This window comes from Solanum pennellii, chromosome 5 (assembly GCF_001406875.1).
Source record: "Solanum pennellii chromosome 5, SPENNV200".
NCBI lineage: Eukaryota > Viridiplantae > Streptophyta > Magnoliopsida > Solanales > Solanaceae > Solanum > Solanum pennellii.
In genome coordinates, this window is record NC_028641.1 from 2,455,890 (window position 1) to 2,479,256 (window position 23,367).

The window sequence follows — 23,367 nt, forward strand, 5'->3', positions numbered from 1 at the left end:
GTTGCTCTATAATTAAACTCCAATTCAAAATAAATCATTGAAAAATAACTTAGTACTTAAGGTAGTGCAAATATATAAATTGACGCAAGTTCAAATTATCAAACCCACTTAAGTCACAAATAAATGTCCAATTAAAAACTCAAATTTCAAGCATGAAAGCAATCAATAGATGAGCCCAAATCCACTTTGATTCTCTTTATACTAAATAATATATATATATATATATATATATATACCACACACGAGTGGGACATATTCATATGTATGTAATATATGGTAATTTTCGATAGTAAAATTGTATCTAATATTTATAACAAATTAGTTTTTGTGATATGTATTTTTATGTGTCTCTCATATCAATAATAAAAAAAGATATACAGATATAAAATTTTGCAATTGAAATTTATGAAAGATGGAATTAAATAAGTGATAGATTATACTTTTATCTTTGTAAAGTTGATTATACTTTTATCTTTGTAAAGTTGTGATTAATATGAGCACAATTTGCAATCTAATTGTATCTTTTTAATATTTTAATTTCAAATTTTGTTATCTTTTCTTCTGAATTAAAGCTTTAGATAGAGTTCTTCAAATTAAAGAGGATGAAATATATTTAAAGATATACATTTTTAATTTAAATTAAAATAAATTTAGTTCGATTTTCATGTAGATAAGAGACAATACGTTTGGATAATCAAACTTCTCACATGTCAAAACAATGTACATATTATTTTCAGAATATCACAACATATAATATTGTATTTATATTGCTTTAAAATAGTCCAAGAACGTATTGAAAATAAGACTAATAACCCTGCTTTTCTTTAAAAAATGTTATTTCATAATTCTTGTTCTTGTGGTAAGGTTGGTGCAACTCTATAAAAATTGAATAATTAGTATTTGATAAAAATACATAAATGAAGTCGATTTTATTTTTAAACTCAATTAGTCATCTAACAAAGTTAATACGTATAACTTTTCCCCCTCATTCTAGCTTTGATTCTTCACACGATAAGAGTATGATTATAAACTCTTAATTTTCTCTCAATCTCATTTGCAAAATTATATCGAGTATATCACTGTTATCGAAAAGGGGCATAAGTGCAAATCATAAAACTAGGGACACCCAAATGAATAAAGTAGTAAATGAAGGACTGCATAGGAAAAAGAAACACAAAATAAAATAATACAGTATCAGCGAGAAGTTAGGGTTTTTATTAACATTTGCAAAGCAGACATTTTTATTCCTTCAAAGTTCATTTTCAGTCTCTTCACTCCAATAATTCAAACATCTGTAAGCTTCCCTCAACACCCTTTTAGCTTTACTGTATTTCTATGTCCAATTTTTCACTTCAATGAACACATATCTCTAATCTTGATTTTGGGGTTTTGGGAATTTCATTTCGAGTAAAAATTGTGTCTTTATGTTTTCTTTTCTTTTCCTTTGGTGTTTGATGATCAAGATCAGTTTTTGAGGTGTTTTTGGAGCTGGGTTTTGGTTTTTACATGTGGGGTTTCTAATAATAATGTTATTATAAGGTTATGATTTTGGTTTTTGAGTGGCTTGGCATTTACCTTCACTTTAACTCTTTGTTTTGATGGATTTTTATGTAGTTGTGGTTTTCATGGTTGACTTGTAATGATTGTGTTTCCTTTGATGAAAGTTGTTTACTGTTTAATGTTTGTATGCACTGCTTGTGAACAAAAATGAAAAAAGGAATGGCTTGAGGACCAAATAGACTAGCATTTGTTTTCTTCAGTTTCTCTCTTCCAACTTGTGTTTGAGTGAAATGATGGATTTTGCTGGGCTTGATCAATTTAGGATTTGGGTGTAGTTGTTGATTAATTGAGTGAAGTGACAGAGTACAACTCACAATTGTAACAGAGATAAAAGTTATGCGTAATCATGCTAAGTATAATATACCTCAATAGTGATTTTAGTTACGAAGTTGCTCACATTTTTTTGGAAGAATGTAACAATTATGATGACCTTCCTTCTGGTGTGAATTGGACCCATATAGCTCCTCAACATTGACCATAGGGAGAAAGCTTCAGTGGCTTCGTGTGTCACCTTGAAGAACAGTTTTTTATGCCATTTCTTGCTTTGTTGTGTCGCCTTGAATAACAGTTCTGTATGCCATTTCTTGCTTATGCACCTTCGTGTTACTTATATTTATTTTGCTATGTTTGTTGCACTTAATGTTTTTCCTTTTTCTAGTCCAGCCTGTTAACTATCTATATTGTGTCCTGACCTTTTCCGTTTTATGAATGTTTATTGGTGATTATCAAGCTAGTGAAGGATGACACTGTTATCAACTTTACCTGCATGGTATTTTCTTGCATCCATGTAGTTCAGTTTTGTCTGAATTCCTTGGAGACCTAATCATGTCATGCTTGTATGCTTTTCAGTGGAATTGTTGTATATAATTGGTATATGCACATACCAGGTGCAGTTCACAAGGACACTTGAAGTAGTCCTAAGCAGTGAGGGGAAAACTCACTCTCTTGGTAAATACGTGAAGAGATGGAGTAGTTACTAGAGTTGCCCCCTTTACGCTGAAAATTGAGAGCTGGCGAGCATTGTTAAATCGTGTTCCCTTTGTTGTGTTGCTGAAACTGAATGGAGTAGTTACTAGAGTTGCTCTTTATTCTGAAAATTGAGAATTGAGAATTGAGAATTGAGAGAAGCAAGTACCAACATAATACTTGTGAGTCTTGTGAAACATAGCTAAGACGGGGTCCCTTTGTTGTGTGGCTGCAAGGCCACATGGGTCCAATGCAGCTAGTGGAGAATGGTCCATGGGGCCACATGAGCCTTACTGGCGGACTAATTCAAGCTTCTCCCCAGCACCATCCAGATGGGATTTCCGCTTCCAACCTGAAACATTATCCTTTGGCTCTAATGATGGAGTTCAATTGTATGGATCTTCTGCTTCATCAAACAGTAGAGATAGTAGAAGTTGGGTGAGGGGGAACCAATTGGCCAATCACCAATATGTCATATCAGATGGTGTTGGTGCATACTGTAGTAGCCCATCGGACATCTCTCCGGCACAACAGTGGACTCCACCAGCTATACAAGAAATCAACATTGATGATTTTGGTACTTCAAGAAGGGGTAAGCATACTGATTTTGCATCCTCTTTTTTTGTATAGAATGACTTCCAAGGATGCTTAGTTGGGTTTTGATCTCTTACTTTCATGTACTACTTGCTTTCTCCATTACTAGCTTCATTTATGTTGACTGAATAATCAGCTGATTGTTTTATCATATATATGTACATACTTAATTTTGGATGTGATTTGTGTGGAGTTTGATATAAGGTTCTCATTTGTCTGTTTCTGCTATTCTGTATTGCTCGTAAATGGGGATTTTCTATGAGACACTGTAATTTAAGGTAATTTTGACTTGGTGTCGGTCTAAACTCTCAAATGCATAAATATTCAGAATCTCCGTGCTTAACTAATTTTGGTATCCTGCAGCTCCTTTGTCGTATTTTTATGTGCTCTTTAGTTGGGGTTTTGGTGCAGTTCATGAGCTGATTTTCTTAGTTTAAAGTTGAAGGAAAAAATGTACTATTTGTTGATGATATTGGAATTAGGTCTGTTTAAGATAATAATTAGAATGTTGTACTTGAAAAAAAAAGGGTGTATTCCCATCATTAGTCTCATCGATGTGTTAGTATGTACCTTTGAGTCTCTAATTATCTTGGGCTGGACCTTCGTAAGCAAATTGTATATTGTATAATCAATGAGATGGGGGTTAGCCATCGGTGCATAGCCATGGTAGGAGGCGCAATGCCTGTGCAGAACTAATTTTTGTATTCTGCAGCCCCTTTGTCGAGTTTTTATGTGCTCTTTAATTGAGTTTTTGGTGCAGTTCATGAACAGATTTTCTTCATTTAAAGTTAATGAAAAATGTACAATTTGTTTATGATATTGAATGTAGGTTAGTTTAAGATAATAGTTAGAAAGTCGTAGTTGGACAAAAAGTGTTTGACTGGTTGGTAATTCTTTCCATGATGTCTAATTGATGCTGAAATAAGGTAGCAATTTTGTGTTAGCTGATCTGAATTTTTGAGGTAATAAGCTTTGCTGTTCAGGGTGATAAATTGGGATGCGGTTAGAAGGACAAGTAGTTCTAACATATTAACAGAGAATTCCATCGTTTGGTTGGGTGAATTGACACAAGTAGTGCATTTCTGTCATGCCCTAAACCTATGTGAGGTAGACCATGCCTTGATTTGATCGAGCGAATCAGCTTTACATGATTGTATGTGCTAGGCATAAATGAAAAGAATATACACAATGCCTCAGAATTCAACGTATACGAGCAAGTACTTCTTTTATACATATGGAACCCCAAAACAAAATAACTAGGTCTATGAATTACCCAAAATACATAGGGCAATACTAGAGATTTACCGAAAATACATGATCATGACCTGAACATACTAGTCAATGAAGCCTCTACTTCATGACATGAACTGAAAAAGTTTTGGGACTATGCCTTGGCATACCCAAAAGGCCAATCTATCTATGTACATAGCATGAAACATGATAAAGGCCCTGAATAGTAGTGGGACTCACCAAAGGCATATGAAAGAGAATGAAGTACCACAATCTATAATGCATCTAAGAAAACATAAGAGTATCCTAGACTTCAAAGTAATACCTTGAATATCATAAGCAAATGTAACTGTAAATGCTTTATGTGGAAATGCTTTTTGTAGTACTTGAAATCTATAATTTTGAACATACACAGAGCTTTTATGTAACTTCATACTTTGATCTTAAATCATAAATATAACTTTTCTGGAAACATCATACTTTAGTCTTTGGAAACAGATATATTTCTCATGGGGAGATCTTAGTCACTGTCATAGCTCATGAAGCATACATGATAATTCACCATGTGTACTGCATGCATTCAATCAACATCTGAATGGCTGAGCCGACATACCAAGATGCTGTGTGGGTCCGATGCTGTTTGTATATGACATAAGCATAATCAGTATCCTAACTGAAAGAATCCAAACCAAAGTTACTGTCTACTCGCCATTACGACTCTTTACACCAATGTATGTAGACTTAGGTGTTGGATTCTTTTGGCAACACCCTCTCAATATCTAAGGGTGCTCTCAGAACATATATTGTATAACTTGACAGTTGTGGCCCTATTATAGAATCAAATGTGTGCCTCATTGGCCCTTCTGTCAAGTTATAATATATAGCTCAGTGGTCTATGCTATCAAATCATAATCTGTGGCTCAATAGCCTATAATATCTGTAGCTCAATAGCCTAAAATATCAAATCCAATCTTTGGCTCAATAACCTATGATGTCAAATCATAATCTGTGGCTCAATAGCCTATAATATTTGTGGCTCAGTAGCTTGAAATATCAAACCAAATCTCTGGATGATTAGCTATTCATATATCTTTAACATCATTTTATGAATCGTAACTTAAGTAAGGAAGACACTAGAAATATCATGTAAATCTTTTAAGGAACACATGAATCTAATGAATGCATAGGCATATAGAATATCAAGGGTAGATAATGTGGCAGAAATGTCGAATTTGTATCCGACACAGTAGCGGTGAGATGAAACCTTGGAGACCTCGAGAGATGTTTGGCCATTACATCAAATAAAGTGACAACCTCTTAAGTACTATATTTACCTTAAAAAAAACTCTTTTAAGTGACATATTTAATCTATTTCATGAGTCATAGTATGCTTAAAAAACCAAAATGTTTAGTTAAAGAACACTTACCAATGCCCCCTGGGCTTTGGTTCAAGGGCAATGCATTGCTATACAAGATTTGTGGGAGGCGGCATCTAGAGTTCAAATTCTAGTTTAGTATTTTCGGTAGAGATGAAGAATCATTATCCACAATCTTAGGATCTTGATGTAAAAAAAAAAAGAGAGGAGAGTACTTGCTTAAAAAAAAAGCGAGACCAGAGTAACCAACATCAAACAACATAAAAAAGCCGATCCATCTCCATATGATATTGAATTATGCTTTCATTACAGTTATTGCGAGCGTGCTCTCCCCTTCGGACTTTGGTGATGTCTAAATTAATGGTCACTTCATGTTAAGCACAGTCAAAGTTAGCAAGTTGATATGCTTAAAGAATCAATTCTGTTGCTGCTCCTGGCACATTTGGCATTTTGGTTTCAACCAATGCTTTGTCATGAATGTCACCATTCTGGATATTTTGCTGTACTGATTATTTTGCTGTATTTTTTGCTTGGTAGATGCAATTACGAGGCCATTTTCATTTTCACCCACAATGGAGGTATGCATCTGTCTTTGCTTTTCTCCACTAACTCCTTTCTTTTGAAGTTTGTAAGCTAAATACAGCTTTCTTATGACAATAAATTTCTTGACAGGGAGCATCAATTGCTAGGGATGGCAGAGGCTCAACTTCATCCCGATCTGACAGTAGTGACTGTGATTCAATCACCAAGTCCCATTCATCTTATCGTAGCTTCCCGAGTCGCCGTTTCTTTATGTCAAAACCCATACATCCTCTGTCATTTCCAACTGAAACAACACCTAGAAGAGAAGCTATTGACAGCCTCTCAGCAGGTTTTCTCGAATTTGATGCCTCAACATCACAAAGAGATAAACACCGCTTGAGCAGTGCTAGTGGCAGTCTTGACTTAACAGAGGCTTCTGAATCTTTTCAATCTGACTTCCTAAGTAAACCTTGTAACCCTTCAGATGGTTTCAGATGTGGGTTATGCGAGAGGTTTCTTTCACAAAGATCGCCTTGGAGTTCCCGACGAATTGTGAGAAGTGGAGATATGCCAGTTGCTGGGGTCCTTTCATGCCGCCATGTATTTCATGCTGAATGTTTGGAGCAAGCTACACCAAAATCATGTAAAAGTGATCCTCCATGCCCAATCTGTGCCAAGCTTGAAGAAGGTAGTTCTCCAGAGCAGCGAGTTTTCTCCAAGTTCTTTCCTAGGCTTAAACCATTCAGTGAAGAAGGACCATCCAAGCCTTGGGGTTGTGCCCATTCTGGAGATTGTGTCGAGGGGGCTTTGCATGGTCCATCTCGTGGCACTATGCTCTCACTAAACAAGAACCGAATTAGGAAAAATCTTTCTTTGAAAGGTGATTCAGGCAAGGATTTTCCTGGTAAATTAAGAAAAACTAATACATTTTCGTCACAGCTTTTCATTGGATCAGTTGATCATGCAATGGTGGGATCTTCAAAAGCATCAGCAGGTTCCGGGCTGAAGTAACAACTGAATTTTGTATATAATTGCAGGCTGATGTCCGTGGCCTTTCGTGGTTGGTGTCCTAATCGTCTTAACTTCTCCTGTTTATTGAATTAGAATCTTTAGTGGCTTAATCATGTTGTAAAATGTAATGTGGTGGAAATTGTGTATGCACTTAAAAAAGGATTCAAACAAATTGGCATCTTTTGTGTAAGTTTTTAACTGATCTTTGATCATTGAACCAATATATGTGGGAAATTGTTATTTGCAAGTTGTAGGCATTGAAAAAAAGTGTCTTGTGATGGTTTACTTGAAAAGTAGTAAAGTCTAAAGCTTTGTATATTTGTATTTTTGCATGTTTCTATGCATTTTGAAGGATGAATTTTTCTGGCCTGGGATGTATTTTGATTATTTATATCCTTAACTGTATTTTATGTTTTTGTGAACTTAAGGATGTGTTTGGTATGAAGGAAAACATCTTTTGGTAAATATTGTTCAACTCTCTCTGTTAGCTCAAGTGTTTTTCCAACTAAAAATTATGAAGTTGTCCCTCAATTAATTAGAAATTTGGGTTCGAGCCTTGGGTATGAAAATTGGTAGGGAGTGCTTTTCTTAAGAATGAGGCTCAAATTCGGATTAGTTGGACTCTAATGTGGGTATGAATGTTGAATGGGAAACCAAATAAATGACTTACTCCCTGTAAGGTTTAAGATCTCTCTTTGAATTGCTCCATCTAGGTGTGGGTATGGTATGTTAAATATCGAATATCATACCAAAATTTGTTTTTTTTTATATCGCACTATTGATATTATGGTATTTCAAAAGACTTAAATTTTTTTTGGTATTTGATAACTATATTTAGTATGTATAAAATAAATATTGAAATATCGTATACCGTATCGAAATTTTGTGGTAATATATAAAATTAATCAATTCATTTACATGTGGACTCTTAACTTGACATGGTGTTATAATGATTTTTGTAGTGTAAAATTATACAAGGCTATGCATAAATTTAGATAGTGTTAGTTAAACTTTGCATTTCTGACTACTCAATTGTTATTGAAATATATTTTTTTGTGAAATTATTTAACAAAAGTAGTTGTTGATTTATTATGATTAAGACTTTCTCGTATTGGTCTCGCAAGAATACTTGCTAAAGGGCAATTTCTAGCCTAAAAATAGTTGCATACTTTTTCTTTTAAAAAATATATATCTAAAATAATAAAATTAAAAAAGGAAAACTTACATAAATATACTATAATAAAAAATATTTACTATTTATAGTAATAACATTGTTTTTTTACTTGATTACTTTTAATTCATTTATAATATAAGTTTAATACATATTGCAAAGAACAATTTATTATTCACATATAATACAAGTTTCAATAACGGATAATACATTTATCACACATTTTAATACACTTATAATACAAATGTATCAAATTTTTACCAAACAAACATAGTATATTTCAAAAAACAATTAGAATTCATATATATTGCATGCATACATATTGCAAATTTAACATAGTATTGCTATATATAGTAATAATAAAAAATATCGCTAAAATCATTAATTATTTATTAAAATATATCAATTCATGCAATTTTTCCAATTAAAAAACAAAGGAAAAACCTACATGACCCTTACCCCATTGAATTATAGCAAAAACAAAAATTATATTTGTATGTTATAACTATAGTTTGCATAGTTGCGTCCATAGCAATTTTATATTTGCTATGACTATTAATATGTATATTTTGCTATACATATATACAAAAGAAACAATTGTATAATTTATTTCGGTATACATAGACAAAAAAATCAATTGCATAATTTGTGTTTGTATAAACTAAGAAAAGAGAGAAAGACAAAATAAATCTGGGCAGAGAAAAATGCATTTGTATAATCATAAGTGTATAGGACAAAAACATATGTATTTACATTTATATATACAATTTTCTCTCGCTTTATACATATACAAACGCAATGTATACGTTCGTGTTTGTATAAAGTGAGAGAGTCGAGTGAGAACTGGGAGAGGGGAGAGAGTGGAACGAAAATATGTGTATATATATAATTTTCTCTCGCTTTATACAAACACAAACACATTTTATACATTTGTGTTTGTATAAAAACGAGAGAGGCAATAGAGAGACCGCTGAGAGTGGCGAGCGAGATTCACCAAGGAGAGAGGCGAAATAGCCACAGTTTGATATGGGGTATAATTATATCAAAATATGATTACGTCATTTAGTTTGGATTAATAGTTTCCTTCTTTTTTTCAAGCTTCTAGAAAATCATTGTAGTGAAAAATAACAGTAAGAAATTCGTCGTACAAATTATTAACATAAATTATGGGACATATGAACCGACCTAGGGGTGTCAAATAGGCGGGTTGGATTGAAAATAAATATTACAATGGGTTGAATAGAAATCAGTTTGGGTCTTGACCCGCCCAAGTTTACTTTGGGCTCAAATGGGTTAAAAAAATGAATTGAATCTTCACGCGCAATTTGACCCCATTAATCTCAATAATTTAACATATTGATATTTAACTTTTATAATCACAATTTGAATTTTCGCTCAAGAATTTTTCGTTAAAAAAATAATAAATGGATGGATAAATCCTAAAAGATGTTAAATAGATAATAATTCATACCTTCAATATAGGAACATATCTTAATAAAAAGTTTTAAAACCGGTTGAAATTGGAGATTGAATTGGGCTCAATCGATAATTCTCTTCAAATGGATTAAGCTTGAATGGGTTGAGATTGAACTCAATTCAAATTATCTTAAGCCCAACCCTTAAAATTCTGGACGGGTTGAGCGGGTTATCTATGTTTGGCTTCATTTTTTGACACCCCTAAACCGACCCATACTTCAAAATTTTCGCTTCACCCGCGTGACATAAAATATCCCGCTTTGTTTACGCGCCTCTTTAGATTTAAAATTCAAGTTGGCATCAAATCTATCATAATTTAATTCTACTCCAAAATGATTTAGGTATGACAATTACGAATTTTCCAATTCAAAACTTATTCAAAGATTTATAAAATCTAAACTTGGCCTATAAATAGAAGTCAATTCTAGGCAAAAAAAAAAAAAAACACACAAACAACAATGCCATTTGATGACCCATCATATCTAATCAAATACATTTTCCTCTTTCTTTTAGTTACTACAAAGAAAATGAGCATCGAAAAAAACCAAAAATCACAAAAAGAGTTATTCAAAATAGTTCAAAAACTCAGTGTCTTTGATGGGGTTGAGATTGCTGCTGTCTTCTATAATGATTGTCACAAAAAACCTATAGTATATCCAGATTATGTTGGTGCCATTAAAACCTTTGAAAAATTTAAAAAGTTGCCTATGCATGAGCAATTTGAAACCAGTGGGACAATAGGAGAAATTCTCCAACAATTAATAAATGAGAAAAAGGAACAACTTCGAAAGCTAACGGAGGAGAACAACCGCAAAGAGATGTTGATTCAACTGCATAATATGAAAGGAGAATTTTCTATTGACATGATTAAGCTTGAAGATCTCAACGATTGGATGCATGTGATGAGAGAATATATCAAAGAACTAAAAGAAAGAATGAAAGCAAAGAAGGCGGAAGAAGAGGCTACCACATCGAGTATTTAAACTTGATTTGGCTGGTTTAAATTAAATTAAGTAATAGATTGTTAATGCTCGCATTAGTTTTTTTTAATATGAAAAAAATAAGTTTTATCTCTGGATGATTGATTTATAATTTATGAATCCTTAAAGCCTAAGAATAGTATTACTTGAAAATGTTTTAATTGTTGCCTCCGTTCAATAATAACCTCTATAAATTACGCGGTTAAGCAAATTTAAATGCTCATCATAGTTATAATTTGCTAAAGTTAATCACGTTTGTATATGTATGATTAGCCAGAATATACAAAATATATATATATATATATATATATATATAATTCACCTCTCTCCCCCTCTCTCTCTCTCGTCTCTCTCCTCCCTTTCCCAATCTCGCTCGTCTCTTTCCTCTCTCCCAATCTCGCTTGCCGTATATACACATGCATATAGGGCTGGGCATAAACACCGGAAAACCGAAATATCGTACCGAACCGAATTTTTTTGATATTTCGGTTTCGGTTTTTCGGTTATCGGTTCGGTATTCGGTATATGTTTTTGTATTTTTCGGTATTTCGGTTCGATTTTCGGTATGTGATTTTGTGTAATTCGGTATTTCGGTTTACCGAAATATATTATATTATAATATATATTTATATTATATTAATTATTAATATTAAATAATAAATATTATAATTTAAAATAAAAAATTAAAAAGTAAAAGACTTTTTGATATAACTATTTTTAGCCCATTAAGCTGAAAATCAAACAAAAAAATTTGTAAATTTTTAAAAGCCCAACTAAGCAGGCCCATTAAAAAAATCGAAATAACAATTTACAAAAAACGAAAACCGAAAAAAAAACCCCGAAACGAACCGAAATACCGAATGTCCACCCCTACATGCATATGTATAATATACAATTATATAATATACAATTCACCTCTCTCCCACTCTCGCTCGCCTCTCTCCTCCATCTCCCAATCTCGCTTGCCATATATACAAATACATATGTATAATATACAATTTTCCAGCCAATATTCATATATGATTTATTTTTCTCCCACTGTTTTCCCCCTCTCTCTCGCCTCTCTCTTCCAGTATCGCTCGCCTCTCTCCTCCATATAACATGTAGCTACGAATTATAATTATTAAACTATAGCTATGAAGAATAATTAGGCTATTTTTAATTGGGTACATATGAAAGTTCCCCAATTTTTTATGCCAAGTCGAATTCCAAAGTTCAACCTTGCCACTTTTTTTCAAGTTGGGCTTAAGCTTTGTCAAAAATAACTAAACAACAATCATTATTTGGGCCGAAAAGAGTTTCTCTTGTATCACTATTAAATGGTACGATTGAATGATTGTGTTTTCATGAATTTTATTTGTAAAAGTGATATGAAAATTTAAAATAACGAATCTATTGTCGCTAGCATTACATCGCCTTAAAATTTTAGTTATCCTAGTAATGTAGAACTTCTAAAAACGCTTATAGTTTTACTGATCCTTAATTTAAATATGTCAAATCAATAATTTTTAAATACAAAGTATCTAAAGAAAATAAACAGGACACAAATACATCCTTTAGTCTATTTTTACTTCAATCTCAATTCTACATTATTGCTTAGCCAAATAATTCTCTTTTTTTAAAAAAAAGAAAAAAAAATTGACAAAATTTGCACCTTCTCTTTAGCATGTTCTCACAACCTTGTCATATTCCATCATGATAAATTAATGAAAATACCACTATAACTACTTATTTATCTTTCTTTTTCAATATTTAGTAAAATGGTCCTCAACACATTTTGGAACAAATATATATATATATATATGATTAGCTTTGGGACATAACAATATTTCTTTTTAATTATTATTTGAAAAGACCCCTTTGAATTCTTCTTCAATATAACATAGGATTCCTCCAATTATTCCTCATGTAAATTTTAAGGCAATGAATAAAAGCTTAATAATCAAGCAATGGATAATATATTGAAAGGTTGAAACTTCTTAAGAAACATATTGGTTCTTCGACTCTGATGGGCCAGTTCCGTTGTTAAATTATTCTTTTTGAAGAAAAAAAATCTGACGATTGAAATCGACTTTATGAATTCTTACTGATCTTGTTTCTTAATTTTGAATTCATCATAGCCGAACACTATACAAAATAAAAATAAAAAAATACCATAAGTTCTCTATATTATTGGAATGAAAAAATCTAATAGAGTAAAAAAAAATTTTAAAAATCTAAAATTATTGTACTAACATGACTAAAACATATTCTCAACTAACTATAGCACCTATTAAATAACATTAATGACTTGAAAACTAAAGGCAAATAAATTTCTACAACATGTTAAATTACCTTTATTGTGTAATATTTATATTGTCACTATATGTAAGAGAAATCCAAAAAATAAAAAGAAAATAGAGAAAATACTATATGATAAGTAATTCATTCTTGTACAAGGTTGTTGTCAGCGTTATAAATGTGATATTGAAGCTTAAATGGCCCATATGATATTGTGGTCCAAATAGTTCAATTCTTAAATTAATGGGAAAGTAACATATTTGATATATATTTATTAATCTATATGTAAATCATATGTTAAATCTATATAAACATTTATCGATAATTATTTTGATGAGCGTTATTTATATCAATTTTTCAAAAAAAAAATTTAAAGAAATTATAGACAAAAGAATTAAAGAAAAGATTGAGGTATAAAAATAGGGTTTTCCTTCTTTAAGGTAAGTAGTACAGTATATGAGATTGACATTTGAATTAAATTCTTTGATTGAAACAAATATCTTTACTGATAGGTCAAAACAAAGCAGCATTGGACCCCCACAGAGTGAAAATAAATACACAAAATTGACACGATACTATTTTTACAATAAAATACAGTCAAATCTCGGTATAGTAACAATGTTTGACTAACCAAAGGTATCAACATATTTGATATTTTTTTCGATTCATGAGAAAAGTATATTTTAACGATCTGCTTTTGGGGAAAGAACCCTCCAAAGGAGTGTGATGGGTAAATATAAAAGTCAGTATGGTGCCCTGTAGACGTGCAGATCGAGTGAGTTTCCGTCGATCCAGATTTGTCGATTGAGGACTATGAGAGTACGGTGTTATCCTTGTACTTTGTTTGTTGCACATAGCCTAATGTACACTCGCCCCCTTTTTCTCGGACAATAAGAGTCACTTCTTCTTAATTGAACGTTTCAAATTCTTTATGAACTCTAATACTGAATACTCTAATCAGTAAATTTCAAATATCAGAAGATTACGAAATAAATGGAGGGGAAGGGTTGTTAAGTTATGGTTTGAACATTAGATAGGAATAGTTATTGTGGACATTGAGCTAAGTACACTAAGAAAGCTCTTTTTCTTGATGGTGTTAATAATGTTTGGTGTAGCATGTGAATGGGTCCTTTGTGTTGTTGCTATTGATCAAACAAAAAAGGGCAAGAAAATCCATTCAAATTAAATTGACTTACTAGTGGGCTCAAACATGCTGGCCCATACATGTGAAAAACTGTTCTCAAACATTAAGTACTCCTTTTGATTTTCCGAGTTCTTTTACTTGAATTATCAGGTGTGTGAACTTTCTATCTTAACTTTCAACATATGTTTACTGAAACATAGCTCCTGTTCTCTTTTCTTACTTCAAATATCATCATTGTTCAAGTAAAAAACTAGACAAGTTTCGTAGAAATTTTTAAAGTGAGTTAGTAGTGTAAGATGTGACAATGAGTTTTTGTGCACATAAACAGAATCTACCTCTTCTAGTTGAGCCCCTATAGATATGCACATAAAGAAGTATAAGATCGATCAAAATTATTATCTTTTAATTCTATTCAAAATTTATAACGTTTAAGTTCTGAATCAACTGCTAATCCGATACATGTAACAGAATTATCTTATCGCAATCATTTGAAAAGTTCTCATCAAGTTATAATGTCAAACAAGTTGGGTATTGCTTAATGTTAGTGCTTTATTTGTGTCATGAATGTGTGAGTCTTGCATTAATCCATTAATAATAGTAGTTTGAACTTTTTGTTAGACATCTATTGCTATATATTTCCTCTTTGTAGGGGTGATGCCAAAATCAAATTTATTATAGAGAATTGATGCTTCCACACTTAGTCAAAATTTGGGCCACTCATCCCATGTGCATATACTTGTTGAGATATCTTTGAGTGAGAGCTAGCTAGGTTGTTATCAACTTTAATAAATAAAATAAGTAATGATGTGTGTATTGTGTACATATAAAATATTTATAATGGATTAAGTTATTATTTTTATTACAAAGTTTTGAATTGTTTAGGTGGCAACCAAAAACAAATAGAAAAGAATTTTACTAGTAGTTGCTTATAACTTTTGGTAGACAAAATGTAGCATGAAAAGTGAAGGTGCAAGTTGAGAGTTATTTCGTTTTTGTCTGATGTTTGATATTTATATTTCAGTTTAATTAAATTATAAGATATGATCAATAAGTTTTTTTTAAAAAAATTTAAATCTGATGTTTCTAATTAAAGACGAAGAAATGTCAGTCATCTCATCGTAATATATGTTGGGATTAATAATTCTTCACTTCACGTGTATATCTCCATCACCATATATTCTACAACTTAATGATTGCCTCTTTTTCTTTTATCTTTTATGTCATGGCAGACATGGAAAATTCTTCAGCTATAGTATTGGTAGAAAAATCTTTTAAATGTTTATCTCACACATTTATTTCAAAATGAGAATGGTTAAAAATATATTTAATGTATGAAAAATATTCACTTTCTATCTATTCAATTAAAAAAAAAAACTATTAAATTAAAATTTGCTTATTCTTCTATGGTTCTACTTATTAAATAGAAAAAAATTCTTTAGCATATTAGAAACGACTTAAAAATGCATTTCTTTCATTTATCAGACTAAATTTTTTTTATAAAATTAAATTAAAATTTGATTTAACAGATTGTCTTTATTATTGATCAATAAGAAATTCTAACCACACTACAATTTTGTAAGATTTAATATTTTTAATCAAACACATTGTTTCTAATCTTTATTGTTGATCTACATAAAATTCTGACCCATTCTAATCACAATCTAAAAATTCATTTTATATAATTAAAAAAACTAAATAATAAAATTATTTTTCAGCCCTGTTTTAAATTAATTTCTATTAGGTCAAAATATTTATGTGAACCAATAGTATTGATTGGGTCAGACTATTACATGGACCAACAAAATAAAGGCTTTTTGAAATTAAAGTGTAAATTATATAAATACCAAAATTTAATTAAAAGCCATGTAATTGTGTCGTTAATGAACCAATAATTTTAATTTTTAAGCTAAAAAATATTAGGATAAAATTTGGTCCAATAAGTAGAAAAAAATATTACTAAATTATATCTAATACGTTAAGGATGATATTTTTTATTCAATAAATTTGATGCGATAAGTGGAAGAAAATATTTTTAAGTCAATTTTAATAAGTTAATTTTTTAAATATATTTTTTTATCGATAGGTGAAAGAAGTAGCAAATTTGATTACGTACATATTACTCCTTTTTGTGTGTGATTATAATGATTAAATAATTTTTATCTTATTATTTTATATTTCTTTAATTGATAAAAGTACTTAAATTAGCCATTAATGTCTGTTTTATTTCTGAATTTTCAATGAAGGACCATATAAAGAAGAAAAAAAGCACATAAATTGCTAATTGGAATATTAATAGTCCATTCCATATACGTCTTGGTAAATCTTTGACCTAATCTTATTAATGGACCCAAGAAATATACTTGAACCGACTTTTCAAGTATCAATAAATATTATCTAGTTAGCATCGTTTTCAATATCATACGTGATAAAATATTTTTATTAGATATTTTCAGAATCATATTCTCAAATATTCATTACATCGGTAAATTAATCACTTAAACTATGTCATTGTATATGCACATTAGTCTAGCTCAATTAGTTGTTAAAGCCGAGCATGTTTCGATTGAGGTTGATGTGTATAGTAAAAAAAGGTTACACATTTTATGTACATAACTTATATACATACTTTAAGGAACGCTTGAGAACACGCACATAAATTTTTCCTAAATTTTAAGTCAGATTTGTCTAATAGAATCACTCTTCATGTGTCCAGATATTCAATCATAGCAGATAGTAATAATTTGAGCGTATAAATAAATTTACTATCAAGTTGGAGAGGCTGTCGATTAATTAAATCCACATTCGAATACGAAATAATTCATGGTTATGTACCAAATCATAAGCTACAAGGACAAAACGCAATATTTGAGGGACTAAAAGTGCTTATATTAAAAATAAATTTAGTAATTATATGATTCAATTCATTGATTAGACAATTCCTTTACGCAATTGTATAATTATATTCATTTCATTTTTCTTCTAATTCAAGGTTAATTAATAAGTATTTACATTCCTGGCTTGTACTTAAGAGCAAAAATTATGACTCCAAATTTTAACCAAATAAAGAATAAAAACCTCTATTTAATAAGTATAACTTACATAACACTTCAACTTTTATTGTAAAGTTATAAGATTCTTATAATTATAATTACCTTTTTCCCTCATGCATGCTAACTTAAAAATGGAGCATCAACTTTAGTTTGCCAGCAAATGATAATTATATAACTATAGGAATCATGCATGCACTAATTTAGTTGTAATGTCGGCAAAATTAACAAAAGTCATTAATTAACAATGATTAATAAAAGATTATCTACCAAAACACCAATCAATTATTTCAGTTGGATATGATTTGGTTTGTCCCCAAACTTTGGTCTATGCCAAATATTATTTTTATTAAAAAACTCCTAGTGTTAGATTTTATGGATAAATTTTCTCTATCGATAGTGTAAAGTCGTTTAACATATAAAATAAATATGATTGATAGCTAATTAATTTTTATTTAGATAACTGTAAGGCACACGTATCAAGGTATGACCTCAAATCTTAATTGATGAATCCCCGTTAATAATATGATCGATTCGTACGTAAGATCATGTCAAATTGAATTCCTTTCATAGATGGGAAATAATGAATCAAGAAAACAGTAGTGTGCTTTCTCGATGTTTTATCAAAAGAAAAACTCGTTTTCTGACAGAAAGAGAAAACTTCAATTCTGAACGAAAGGTGGACATCTCGATATAAACCAACCATATCTATCGAAAATCGACACATCGAAAAGGTCGCATGTTAGAACTAGAATCCTCAAATAAACACCAAATAAATAAGCTACACCAACCTCTAAAAATAGACAAAAAAATAAAAATAACAGACACTACGATTTAACTGGGTCTTTCTGATTCTAGTTTATGTTAGATACACTAATCCGAGCTTATTATATTTGACGGAGACAAAATATTCAATTTTTATAAATTTTAAAAATCAAAATTACTCAAAAATATATTTTTTTCCAACATATCTCCAAAATATATTTAAAATACAATCAAACTTGCCACTTTACACACTACATATGTTCTGGCTTAGCTAAAGCCTAAAGCATTACTCATCACATAATCAAAAGTGAGAAAAATATAAAATATTTTAGAGGGAATTTTATTCTTTTGTGGGGGGACAAAAGTAAGTTTATATTTTAAAAGAATTTTCCCACCAAATGTTTAAAAAGTTGGTAGTTGAAAATGCTTTAATTTCAAGGTTGTTTTGTGTTTGAATACAAAAAAATAAAAATATAATTTAAAAATCCAACGGTTTAAATAAGGTAGTTAAAGCTAGGGGTTTTAGGTTGTTATTAAAAAAAAGCAAAAAAGTAAAGCAAATCTATTAAAGAAAATGAAAAAGATTACAGTCTACTCTCACTTTTCTAGGCAATGCAATCCCACTGATGACGCTATGTTTTTATATCTTAAGCAAATATTTTATTTTTGCTTTTTCCTCAGGATGTAGACATCTTCGAAATAAATATTTATTTATATCAAGTTTTTATAGAAAAAAATTAATAAATAATTTATTATAATTGAGTGGCTGAATAAATTGGTTATATATATACTTTAATTAATTTAGAATTATGTGTATTTAAATATATACCATATATTTGTGGATTTGATATGGATATATGATAATAATAATTAAGCATGCATGACTAATTATGAACTAAACAAACATCTGAGCATTATGTGAGTGTGTTCTCTTGCTTTTTACGGTAAAGTTTTATCTTCTCAAGATGGTAAGCCCATTTTTTAAAAAAATAAAATTGCTAGACTTAATAATAAAAGATTTAGTCTAGATTATCTTTTATCTTTCGTTTTACTAGAAGCATGTTTGTTTTTTAGTGCCTCACAAGCAATAATTTATAGTATAAATAAAAATGTAATAATCACATTTCTTTGTTGCATAATTATTTCATATTTGAAGTCCACTTACATGATCAATTTAAATTTATGTCATAAAGTTGAGTCTCATATTAGTTGTTGAGAGGAAAGTAGACTCTTAATATGGTCTTAGATTGGGGACTAAATCAATTTTTATCTCCTTATCGATCATGATACTAGAACCAGATTATTTCTGATTGATTGTTTGATTACTCGATGTTCTGCTACTATATTATATTGTATCGTCTTAGGTGTGTAGGAGGGGAGCTAGGGAAGATTTTCTCTTCTACTCTAGGAGTAAAATTTAAAATCTCCAAACTTCTAGTTCTGACTTTGTTTTTGAGGGGGAGGGGTGGAGTGTTGAGTCCTAGTTTCGGGAAAGGAGATTGTATTACTAATATGATTTCAGACGATCATTATTTGTTGAGCTAACTTTTGAAATTGAGTTATGCATGAAATTTAACTATGAAAATATTTGTATATGAAAACCAACTCCTTTTAACTATTGAAAAACTTAACCTCTTTTTTTTAAAAAAAAAATAACTCCCTCTGTCCCATTTTATGTGGCAACATTTGATCGGGCGTGGAGGTTAAAAAATAATGAAGACTTTGAAATGTTTACCAAATTGCCCTTCAAAGAGTTAACACACCTTTCTCTCCTCATAAATGTATTATAGTACTTAAATGGGACCAACAAGGGTAAAAGAGGAATTGTACCTTTAAATACTTACCATATAAAGAAATGCGATTTTTTTTTTTGAACTGATCAAAAAGGAAATGTGTCACATAAAATGGGACGGAGGGAGTAATAAAAATTTCAGAATCTTTAGCAACAAGAGTAATCAAGAGTTATAAGGCCAATCGTTCTAATTATTTTTGTTGTGCATTTTAAATTATGGACTTTAATTAATCTTCAACATTTTTTAATGAGAAGTTGCATAGCAAATAATAGGGTATACCTAACCTTCATTATTCTTTGAGGAAAATATGCCATTAGTAGACACCTATAAAAAAATTCAATGCTTTCAAGTTGGCCTTTTTAAAAAAAGTATACTACTCTAATATTAAAAAAAGTTTTTGACTCGACTTTGAATTCAGTTGACTATAAATTTTGAGAGTAGATATTTTTAAAAAAATAGAATAAAATTGTTTCACTTTCGTCATAAAAATTTAATTTACTTTTGATATCTGAGAATTCTGCTTTTCTCATTCATTCTACGGGATCAAAACAAGGTCTTTCTGTCAATAATAACTCTTATTGAACCCTTATTTGGTAGTTTACTGTCTGTTTAAATTTATTTTTGCTTTTAAGAAGTTAAAAATTAATTGTCATATTATGGTCCATTAGAAAAATATATTACAATGTTTATTCCATAAAAATATAATATAGGTTTTGGAATTTTTCTTAAAATAAAATAAAAAAATAGGATAGACTTTTAATTTTGTCTTAAAACTATGGTCGATTCCAAAAATTAAAATCTTTAATTAAAAATAATAAACCGGCCGAAATACTTAGAAGACTAACCAAAAAGTTAATTATTGATTAGTAAGATGATTCTTTCCGTTAAAACAGACAAAAACACAAATCATTCACACACATACTACAATTAATTATGAGTTAAGTACTTAAACTTCCACAATAAAATGATGATTATTAAGAAAAGTACAAGAATGAAGGGGGTTAGGATTTATAATTCAAAAGAGTAAATGATTAAGGCATTTGACTTTTAGTTAAAGAGAATCATAAAGTAAGAGAAGAAAAATCTTACATTTTTATAGGGGAAAAAAACAGTGAAATGTTGGAATGAAATTTTAAAAAGGAAGTGAAAATCCAAGATCTACCAAAATTGCGGTGGATCGATAATTTTGAGATGTTGTTCTTTAATTAGAAGTCTTGAATTTTAACTTTGGAAATAATGCGTTTGGTTGGGAGCATTTTATCAGCAAGAGAATTTTTTATCGCGAATTTAAATTAGTCGAGAATGAATCAAGAAAAAAAAAATAGTGTTAGATTTTAATCACGAACAGAAAAACAAAGTATGTTTAAAATTTACTCGACGTAAATTCAAACTAATAAAGCTTCAAAATAAAGTATGAAAAGTCAGGATAAAAAATCAAATTTAAAAAGATAGTAATAAAATTATGATCAGACTTCATGGTTAAAAGAACAATTATATTTGAAATTTGCTCACGATATAAATTTTTTAGCATAAATATAAAATCAATTTGATATTAAATATCGGATCGAAAATCGAAAAAAGATAGTGTTGGATTGTGATCAGACCTCACAAGGTCAAGAGAATAAAATATATTTGAAATCAACGGTGCAGAATTAATTTTCCAAATAAAGACAAAAAAACATACTGTGGAAAAAACAGTTATCAGTAGTGAATTGCCTAAACGAAAAAAGGTAATCTTACAATTGATAATTCTGCTGTATATATTTGGTACAAATTTTTGGACCTCACAAACCTAAAAAAAAAAAAAAAATTGCCCTTGACTCATTTTTTTTTAAAAAATAATGTCATTTTATCATATGGTAATAAAATAATTAAATTATTTCCATTTAGGTGAATAATATTTTAGTAATAGTCAACCCTCCTGTCCTTTCATTTTTGTAAATATTTACTCTTTGCTTCATTCTTTTTTTTACCTTAAACAGAAATATCACTTAATTGTTAGAAAGCTTTTGTCAATTTTTATTAACATGGTGTGTAGAGGGATGCGATAAATGTTAGGTTGTGGAGCCTGATTAATATTTAATGTACTGTCATATATTAATGTTCTCGCGATTCAACCTAAAATACTCTGAATTAAATTTACTCATGGGATGTTACCACGAAATATTGGTTTCTCTCTTTATGTCTCTAGATCTCTTATCTTTCTCTCTCGAAAGTTTTTGTGTTCTTCATTCATCAAGTGTGTGTGTGTGAATTCGATCCTAACAGTAAAGTTTATATTTTTTTTTATGGTATAGATAATACTTATTCATGCTAGATGACCTAAAATTTGAGAAGGTGTCAATTATTCTTTATTAACGTTTTGAATTATCATTGTTATGCCTTTGTTTAACTAATATCACACAAAATTTGAAAAATTATTACGATAAATGCCTTATTCAATCACAAATTTTACATAGCAAGCGATTTTTTTTATGCGCGATTTTCTATTAAATGAGTCTCACTTGATGCGAATATGAATTAGTAGTTTTAATGAAGTCCAAATCCCTTAAAGATTTGTTAGGCCGAAACTTTAATTTGCATTGAAGGACTTACTTCAAGTTATTAGAAGTAGGATTAGACATTTCATAGAAATGATCTTCTTTATTTATTTTAGTTTGTTGATTTTGGGATTGGAATTTGGATTAAAGAGGAATTTTAATTCAGATTTGTATCAGAAAGTTTCATTTCGAGGTAGGGGAGGAGAATTAGGGTGGGGGCGGAGGCAGAGCTAGTAAGGGCTCAAGAGTTTCGGATTCCTTTCAGCAGAAAATCAAACTAATACTTATACATGGTTAAAATCAGTCGTAGATCTTGAATCTCTTTTGATTTGTTTCTGTGTTTACTTTTCGTATTTCAAACCTCGTTAGTGAAAATTCTGACTCCACAACTAGAAAGGAGAAAAAATAAATGGTGAGGAATCTTCTTTAATCAGGGTCCTCAGGTTCGAGTTTCCTCGAATACAGAGTCTCCTTTGTTAGTGAGTGTTTTACCTCTTCAACGTGAAATTTTCCAATATAAACCTGAATTTAATTCGACTTTAACGTAAATACCGTGAGAAACCAAAAAGAGAAGTAAGGAATCTAATTCTTATGAATAAAGTGACAATTCTATGATCAACCAATTGAATTACTAAGATTCTCGTAAAGTGCTCCAAATAGATTTAATTTGTTCATATAGGATTCTATTAACATGGTATGTGGTGGAAGAAAACAAAAAAGCAAAAAAGAGAAATCCAAATGGAATTTTGTAAATTGGAGTAAAGAGACAAATAGAGAGCATGTGCAATTTCCTCCATTACCGCACAATCCCTCAAACTTTTCAACTTGTCATTTTCAACCCCACCAATTTGCAGAAGAACCAGATTTTATGAAAATCACTACGATTCGTTTGATCATAAAATTTTTTTATTT

At 30.2% G+C, this 23,367-nt stretch overlaps 2 protein-coding genes across 2 annotated transcripts; both read left to right on the forward strand.

Moving 5' to 3' along the window:
* Positions 1 to 2,721: 2,721 nt before the first annotated feature.
* On the forward strand, positions 2,722 to 7,628 carry LOC107019199 (the record flags this gene model as incomplete). The annotated part of the gene is made up of 3 exons (XM_027917164.1): positions 2,722 to 3,118; positions 6,264 to 6,304; positions 6,399 to 7,628. Coding segments are annotated over 3 exons (1,299 nt in total), but the record flags the coding sequence as incomplete, so codon positions are not given.
* A 2,805-nt stretch (positions 7,629 to 10,433) lies between these two features.
* LOC107019200 lies at positions 10,434 to 10,889 on the forward strand. Its single transcript, XM_015219762.1, has one exon. The coding sequence runs from the start codon at positions 10,434 to 10,436 to the stop codon at positions 10,887 to 10,889; it is 456 nt and encodes a 151-aa protein (XP_015075248.1).
* The last annotated feature ends 12,478 nt before the right edge of the window (positions 10,890 to 23,367 follow it).